Below are 8,008 nucleotides of genomic sequence, written 5' to 3' on the forward strand. Positions count from 1 at the left end.
TTGAGGCGGAAAGTTAGCGGCCCAAAGTGTTCTTCCAAGTTCTAGCATCCCGCCAACGTACTTCCCTTGTAGGCAGTGACAAATCCACGCCTCCTGTGAGTTGCATCTCGACCTTAATTTACGCTCCAGCGTGCCAGCATCGCAGTTCCGTATCCGGATCGACCCCCCGCTTGCTTCCCGCGCTTTATGAATGCGCGGCTAACCTTGCATCTGAACAAGACGCTTCAGCAACAGTGTGGCACCCTGAGGATCCCAAACGGACCTACGATGCGGGTGCGATCTGCCGGTAACGTCTGGCGTTTTTAAGTGTCAGGGTCTGATAGGACGAGCATAAGAGAAATGAAGACACGGTAGAGTCGGCTCCAGGACGTTCTATTGCTTCAGTACGGTGTGCTGCGACTTGTACGGCACAACGGGCAACTGTGGGAATTCGTCCTCTGCGCAGCCATCTGCCATGGAGCCAGTGCGCCGTACGCGGTGCCATTGTGACGACTATGGGGCGCACGCTTCGGTATGCACAGCCGTATTCCGAGCATCGACGTTCGAAATGCCGTAGTATGAGACAGCGGCAATTGCGCTACAGACGGTGAGTGGGCAGGAGTAACGGTGTGCGCCCCCGGTTTGTGGAGCCATCTCCCGGCAAGTTGCGACCATGAGCGTACTGCGTGCGGCGTTGTTTAGCGGTGAAGACTAATTGCATTTCCTTGAGCGCGACTCCCTTTCAGAGCTGGCTTCTAGCGGGCACTCCGGAATTGTCGGGAGATGGAGGTGAGATGATAGCGACGTGCCACACGGCAGGCTGCTTCTGATTGTCGCCTTCCAAACCAGCCCATACATAATCTTGTGCGTGTCCAAACATCGAAGACAATAGTCCTGGTTAATGCCACACGTCAAGAAGCGAAGCATTTAGTCGGCTGCGGGTGTGTTCAGGTTGACTGACGCTTACAAACCATGCCACATCTCTTGCGACCACCGGAAAGCAAGACTCTTGAGGCAATAATTACTACATGGCGAGTGCTCCGTGACACCTGTAGAATGCAGAGAGTCAACATCTAAACACGTTTATTTGGGGGTTTACACCGGCCGTCCGCCTCACCCCGAGTGTCGATAGTGGCGGGATCAGCTTGCCAAGACGTTTGAGGATTCATCGGCCCAGTACTGTGTAGCAGAGTGTCTCACCATTTCTTCTCCTTTTTCGCATCCCGTCCGCCGTCGCAACCAAGGCTATGTTCGCGCCCCGGCTCGTCTTGCGGCCGACGATGACGAATCTGACCATAGACGTCAGCGAAAATGGAAATACGGTGACGATCAAAACTCCAACGGTGTCTCGAAGCACTCCAGTCTGCAGGTCTAAGATAAGCAATAGTCTCACTGTATGTAATTCCGCCGGAAAAAATTTGCTCGAAGGCCGTCGCCGCCTGAGTAACGGCGCGCTAATCCTCGCTAACAAGTAGACAATTCACCACGACATACGCAGCCGGCGGTAAATCCGAACATTTCTCCGGTAGAGACGGCAGTGCTCACCGTGATTTTCGGTATTGCACCCGAATATTGTGGCCCCGCGCAGGGGCCGTCCGAAAATGCAGGACGTCAGCAAGCGAGATTAAGTCCAACTTCGATACCTTCCTTTCCTGGATAGAGGGGAAGAGTCCGAGCTAAAGTACACGTGGTGCACGTGGACCGCGCGGCGCCTAGACCCCGCCCTTGGCGCGCTTCAGGGCGCACGCGGCTGCTCGCGCGTTGCCTCCTCGGCCCTTGCTTCTCTTCACAACACTTCACTTGTCTCCTCCATGTCGAAGCAACGAGTCGCGTATTATTATGACTGCAAGTGCTAATGCTCATTTATCTTCTCCTGATGCTCATTTTATCGGTCAGCCGATGTCGGCGCGTACACTTACGGTCTTGGGCATCCCATGAAACCCCAGAGGATGAGGATAACACACGAGCTGGTTTCGGCGTACGGAATGCTGGACAGGATGCATGTCCTGGTACGTTGTAAGTTTTTAGCCCGGCATAAAGCTGAACTCGCGTGACTAGAGAGCAAAACGAGCTACCGCCGAAGAAATGACCCGATTTCACACCGACGAATATGTGCACTTCCTTTCAAGAGTATCACCAGAGACGACGGAGGATCTCACATACCATGGAACTCGCTGTAAGCACTGTCTACGGGCTATCATGCGCATGCATGCTGAGAATGCGGTACAAAGTCCTGGTGGGCGACGATAATCCGGCGTGGGAGGGCCTGTTCGAGTTCTGTTCGTTGTCTGCTGGGGGTTCGATAGGTGCGTAATCTAACTGTCGGCTTCTGTCATGGTTATTGACGTGGAATAGAGGCTGCAACGCGTCTCACGTCCGGTGCAGTCGATATCGCAATCAACTGGGCCGGCGGCCTACATCACGCGAAGAAACGCGAAGCGTCTGGCTTCTGCTACGTCAACGACATCGTCCTCGGCATCCTTGAACTTCTCCGATCACACCCAAGAGTACTCTACATTGACATCGACTGTCACCACGGCGACGGCGTCGAAGAGGCATTCTACACCACGGACCGCGTCATGACTTGCTCGTTCCACAAGTTCGGCGAATACTTTCCCGGTACCGGCACCCAAGAAGACCGAGGTCGCAACAAGGGCAAGGGATACGCAATTAATATCCCGTTGAAGGACGGCATCACCGATGAAGCCTACAAGAGCGTCTTCGAGCCCATCGTCACCAAGATCAATGAGGTCTACCGGCCGTCCGCGATCGTACTCCAGTGCGGCGCGGACTCGCTCGCGGGCGACAAACTCGGGTGTTTTAACATCACAATGCAAGGGCATGCTAACTGCGTGCAGTTTGTGCGCAAGCTTGGGATCCCGTTCATGTTGCTCGGCGGTGGTGGCTATACAGTGAAGAATGTTGCGCGGACGTGGGCGTTCGAGACGGCGTGCGCGCTCGGGATCGAGGACAGCATCGACCCGAACATGCCGTGGAACGAGTACTTTGAATGGTTCGGACCGCGGTATCGGCTCGAGGTCGTGAAGAACAACATGGAGGACTTGAACACCAAGGACGGATCGCTGGATCGGGTGCGGTGAGTGCGAGTGCGAGAGCTATGTGCCGGATGCGATCCTTAACGGAGCGCACGCAGGGAGACCGCACTAAAGCATCTTTCCGAGCTACGGCCGGCGCCATCAGTCGGGCTGCAAGACGTTCCCCGCGAGAGCGTCGGGGAACACCTGGGATTCTCGTCGCAAGAACCGTCCAAGACAGACGAGCTGGACGAGCGGCTAGCGCGTACGTAAAGGGGATCGTCGGAACCCGCGGACCCACGCACTGACACTCTTCTTCGGGCAGAACACATGCGGTTCGTGCACCAGCTACAGGAGCCTCCGACGTCAGACTCGTCGGACTCGCCCGAGTCAGATTCGGACGACTCGTCATCGAGCAAGCGTGTCAACCGGTCGGCGCGGCGTGTCCGTGCCGAGAAGCAGCGCATGAGCATCGTCACAAATCGGCTGTTGGACGTGTCCCGGTTCGGCGAGGACGGGCTCGACGAGTTTGGCTGCGGCTGGCACCCGGCGGAGCTGAACGGCGGGTCCAGGTCGGCGACCACCAAGCGACGGTTTTTCCAGAGCGCGGCACACTGGGACGACAGGATGCAGCGGGTGCTGGTGTCGAACGAGGGGCTGGCGATGCCGCGGGTGAGCGTCACGGAGATGATGGAGCTGGGCGGGCGGAATGGCGAGCACGATGGGTCGGAGCCCGACGAGGAGATGGATATCGACGAAGAGGAGGGTGAGAGCTGATCGCCTTCGTCGTCTTCTACTCGTTCTGACGAAGTTCGTGTATTTTGTATTCAATGTATGCTATTTGAATTCGCAATAGGCTAATCGCCCGCAATATTTGCGCGACGCGTGTGTCACGTGCCCCCGCTCTCCTGTCACGTGGGCCCGACGTTATCTTTGGACGCTCCCTTATCGCATCTGTTCCCGGGAGAGAGCAGCCTCGACTTTGGCCAGCCGCAATGAGGACAGCCAGAAAATTTTCCAGGCAAGCTATCAAGCCGCCACCACCAGAGATAACATCGCTGGGTCACGCGCAGGAGCAACCATACCTATCTAGTATTTATCAAATTTCTAATAAGCAACGAAGGCAATCCATGACCCCATTCATCGGCTCCGTCTTTGCCTTCGACCACCGACTGCCTATTCCCGGGGGTACCTTCGCACCCCGCCTTCGACCCCAACGCAGATCGCTCGGTCGGAGCCATGTCTGACCACCACTCCATCACCAAGGAGCAGCCCGGTCGTGTGCCATCTCCATCGCTGCACGAAGCGGGTCGCACGAGTGCGGTGCGAGCGCGGCTTGACCGCCTCGCGCACAAGATCACCACCAAGGAAGGCTGGCTCGGCGATTACGACTACGCGTGGCTCTGCACGCCGACGCTGCCGTGCGCGTTCGGCCGGAAGAAGCGGAAAACGACGCCGCCGTTCTACGCGCTGGACTCGGACCTCCCCCTCGTGCTTGCGCTCGCGTGCGGCCTGCAGCATGCGCTCGCGATGCTCGCGGGGCTCATCACGCCGCCGATCATCTTTGCGAGCACGCTGAACCTGGATGCGGAGACGTCGGCGTACATGATCTCGGCGTCGCTCATCGGGTGTGGTGAGTCTATTGAGTGCTCGCTGTTCTTTCGGCCGCTTATCGCAGTTGGCGTAGGAATTCTCAGTCTGGTGCAAATGTCGAGGTTGCATCTGTTCAAGAACTATTACCTCGGCACCGGGCTGATTTCCGTGGTGGGCACGAGCTTTGCGACGCTGAGTACGGCGGACGCGGTACGCACACTACGTCTTCATTGTCCGCCTACCGTCTAACTGTTAAACAGATATTTAATGCTATGTACGCGAACGGAACATGCCCCTCGACCACCGCCGCAGATGGTACCGTCACGCGCGGTCCATGTCCAGACGCCTACGGCATGGTGTTAGGAACGTCAATAATCTGCTCCTTCCTCGAAATATTCATGTCCTTCGTTCCGCCTCGTATCCTGCAGAAAGTCTTTCCGCCAATGGTGACCGGCACGGTCATCCTCATGATTGGTGCATCGCTCATCGGCTCGTCGGGCATCCCGGACTGGGGCGGCGGCTCGAACGACTGCATGAGCAGGCCCACGTCGGGCTTCTACGCGCTCTGCCCAGACATCTCTGCGCCGCGCCCTCTCCCGTGGGGCTCGCCTGAGTTCATCGGGCTCGGCTTCCTATCGTTCGTGTCGATTATCCTCACCGAGCTCTTCGGCTCGCCGTTCCTCAAGAACGCATCCATCATCGTCGGCCTTGCGGTAGGCTGCATCGTCGCCGGCGCGGCGGGCTACATCGACGGGAGCACGATTTCGAGCGCGCCAGCAGTTACATTTCTGTGGGTGCACCGGTTCAAGCTGCGCGTGTACCCGCCGGCGATCCTGCCGATGCTGGCCGTGTACATGTCAGTCGCGATGGAGGCGATCGGCGACATCACCGCGTCTGCCGAGGTGTCGCGTGTGGCCGTCGACGGCGAAGAGTTCGACACGCGGATCCAGGGCGGGGTGCTCAGTGACGGCATCGGCGGGTTCCTCTCCGCGCTGTTCACCGTCACACCGCTGTCGATCTTCGCACAGAACAACGGCGTTATTGCGATCACGCGCTGTGCGAACCGCACCGCGGGGCGTTTCTGCTGCATGTTCCTCATCTTGTTTGGCGTCCTAGGCAAGATTTCGGGTGTCTTCCTCGCAAGTGCGTTCCAATCCATTTGCCCTCCCAATATCGGCTGACCGCGCACTGCAGTACCAAACCCCGTGCTCGGCGGCGTGACGACGTTTCTATTTGCGTCAGTCGCAGTGTCGGGCATTCGTGTGCTCTCATATTGCCGCTTCACGCGCCGGGATCGCTTCGTGCTCGCGGCCGCTCTGTCGTTCGGCATCGGCGACCTGCTTGTGCCGAGCATCTTTACTCACTTGTTCGACGGCGTGAGCCATCCGAACAAGGGCCTACAGGGTTTCTTCGACTCGATTACGATCGTGCTCAGTACACCGTGTAAGTACTCTGTATTTCCCGGATGTGAAGCACTCTTACTGATTAACATCTCCCAGTCCTCGTCGCAGGTATCGTCGCTGCTGTTCTGAACCAGGTGCTGCCACAGGAGGACGAAGACGATGGCGGCGATGAACCCAGTGTTGAAGTCATTGACGTCGAGGGGCATCATGTTCAGCTTGAAAAAGAAAAACACGAGGAATGATTTCTAACCTTTCTTTAGGCTGTATATTACATTACTTTCGACACGTAAACACGTTGGCGGCTTGTAGCGTTCTCCAACGGAAGGTGCGGCAATAGTATACCGTGTTGCTGTCGTATCATTCCTTACATCTTAAAGCTTATCTGAGTAACTATTTGCGAAACGCGCAAATTGTAAAGGGGTAAGTAATACTTGTTAATGACTATTAGCCATGACAGCAAAAGTCTAATTCCTAAGGCCGCTCGCGCAGAACAAAGTAGCCTGGCATCAGCGCCGAGTCGTCGCTATCTGGCATGATCATTATGCCTGGTGAATTCATAATAACAATAATGCACATAGCCTCGGTAGATCTACATTTTATAAAGTTCTAAATAAGACAACATCATAGCTGAAGATGTGTTTCCGCCAACATTACTTTCTCACGAACAAGGCCCGGACGGTGCTGATAGGATTGGAGATCGATTTCTGTTTTACGCGACTGGTGCAGGTATCGGTATTGATCGAGTGCGACGTCTACGTAAGCACAGCTTATGACAAGAATTTGAGCATTTTCGGCGCTGCACGAGTCTTGACTCTTGAGGTATTTCTTTGAGCAAGCTTTCCGATGTATGGAATTGTGTAGACGCCTGTCGTATAAGTTATGGTGCTGCACCCACAGCAGAAACGTGTCAGTCTGACGAGAAAGGCCTCGATTGTTCATGGAATAAAGTAGAATGAGACAGGTCACAGTGGCGATACAGATATATGATAGCTCGTTCGCTAGAGGCTCAGCACATGGCAAGGCATATCATCTGAGAGTTTTCTTTCTTAAGAGATCCAGAGCAACACAGATGACAGCCGATGAATATTTGGCAATAAATTCGTGCCAGTGGTAGGTCATTTGTCCAGGTCTGCAAGGTTAGACCGTGACAGAATCTGGCTGTTGTATCAAGACCAGAGCAAACCTCACAGCCTGCGGCATCAGGAAAAAGAGTCCGAGACCAGAAGCGCCCCGTGAGCTCCGTAGTTCCAGCAGCCCGGTGGAACTGACCCCTATTACCCTGCAACCAGTAGTCTCCCGCCATGTCTCCGTAGCACCCGTGGCAGCCTGCATAAGTTTGGCAACACACCGTGGCAGCCTGCAAACATTCAGCAGCACACCGTGGCGCTGTCGCAGCCTGCCTGTAGATACCAGCAGACGGCGTCCCGGGCTTTGCACACTCACTCACAGGGAATAGATTGACAGAAGAAATATATTAGGCACACAACTGTACAGTACATGTTGGTGTATACTACACTAGAGTCATTCTGCTGTGGTAGGGGATAGACACAAGAGGTAAATCTATAATGTATAGAGTCAGAATAGTACTATATGATCTGCGGGGGCATCACTCATCTAAGTCTTAAAACCGCTATGCATCCAGCGCAGGAAACAGCGCAGGACATGCGGCTGGTAATCTCGGATGCGCAACCCGTTAACCGCCCTTCTTGCGATACCCGTGCAGCAGCGACGGGCTCGCTATGAGGCACGTCGCGGGCGGCTCACAATATGCCCCGCGTAGCTGCAGGCGCTCGTGGTTGTGCTTGTGCTGGAGATTTCGAGGGTGCGTTCGAGCGCAACGTGCACCCGGTGCTTGCGTGAAAGCTAGACAGGACCACTGCGGAGGTGTGTAAGTGTAAGAACATGGCATACCCCGAAATGCACGACATGGGGTGGAGGTGTATGGCAGTGGGGAGGTGGATTTGCGGTATCTTTCAATTGCCTGATGCGAGCCCAACT

The 8,008-nt window shown here is 55.7% G+C and overlaps 2 protein-coding genes across 2 annotated transcripts; both read left to right on the forward strand.

Annotated features, from left to right (window-relative positions):
- Positions 1-1,883: 1,883 nt before the first annotated feature.
- Positions 1,884-4,115, forward strand: PHACADRAFT_251017 (uncharacterized protein). The gene is made up of 7 exons (XM_007392602.1): positions 1,884-1,988; positions 2,038-2,155; positions 2,211-2,285; positions 2,335-3,076; positions 3,134-3,279; positions 3,340-3,780; positions 3,871-4,115. Exons 2-7 carry the CDS (start codon positions 2,065-2,067, stop codon positions 3,873-3,875), a joined length of 1,500 nt encoding a protein of 499 aa, XP_007392664.1. The 5' UTR covers positions 1,884-1,988; positions 2,038-2,064; the 3' UTR covers positions 3,876-4,115.
- A 77-nt stretch (positions 4,116-4,192) lies between these two features.
- Positions 4,193-6,424, forward strand: PHACADRAFT_138561 (uncharacterized protein). The gene is made up of 5 exons (XM_007392603.1): positions 4,193-4,647; positions 4,702-4,817; positions 4,868-5,750; positions 5,802-6,050; positions 6,107-6,424. Exons 1-5 carry the CDS (start codon positions 4,254-4,256, stop codon positions 6,250-6,252), a joined length of 1,788 nt encoding a protein of 595 aa, XP_007392665.1. The 5' UTR covers positions 4,193-4,253; the 3' UTR covers positions 6,253-6,424.
- The last annotated feature ends 1,584 nt before the right edge of the window (positions 6,425-8,008 follow it).

Source organism: Phanerochaete carnosa (genome assembly GCF_000300595.1).
Source record: "Phanerochaete carnosa HHB-10118-sp unplaced genomic scaffold PHACAscaffold_2, whole genome shotgun sequence".
NCBI classification, from domain to species: Eukaryota; Fungi; Basidiomycota; class Agaricomycetes; order Polyporales; family Phanerochaetaceae; genus Phanerochaete; species Phanerochaete carnosa.

Excerpts from the sequence above, each read along its gene's own strand:
- PHACADRAFT_138561 (XM_007392603.1), top strand. The coding sequence starts at position 4,254 with ATGTCTGACCACCACTCCATCACCAAGGAGCAGCCCGGTCGTGTGCCA. Across the intron at positions 4,648-4,701 it reads GGCGTCGCTCATCGGGTGTG|GAATTCTCAGTCTGGTGCAA; the intron begins GTGAGTCTATTG and ends CAGTTGGCGTAG. Across the intron at positions 5,751-5,801 it reads TTCGGGTGTCTTCCTCGCAA|TACCAAACCCCGTGCTCGGC; the intron begins GTGCGTTCCAAT and ends CGCGCACTGCAG.
- PHACADRAFT_251017 (XM_007392602.1), top strand. The coding sequence starts at position 2,065 with ATGACCCGATTTCACACCGACGAATATGTGCACTTCCTTTCAAGAGTA. Across the intron at positions 2,156-2,210 it reads CACATACCATGGAACTCGCT|TCCTGGTGGGCGACGATAAT; the intron begins GTAAGCACTGTC and ends TGCGGTACAAAG. Across the intron at positions 3,280-3,339 it reads GCTGGACGAGCGGCTAGCGC|AACACATGCGGTTCGTGCAC; the intron begins GTACGTAAAGGG and ends TTCTTCGGGCAG.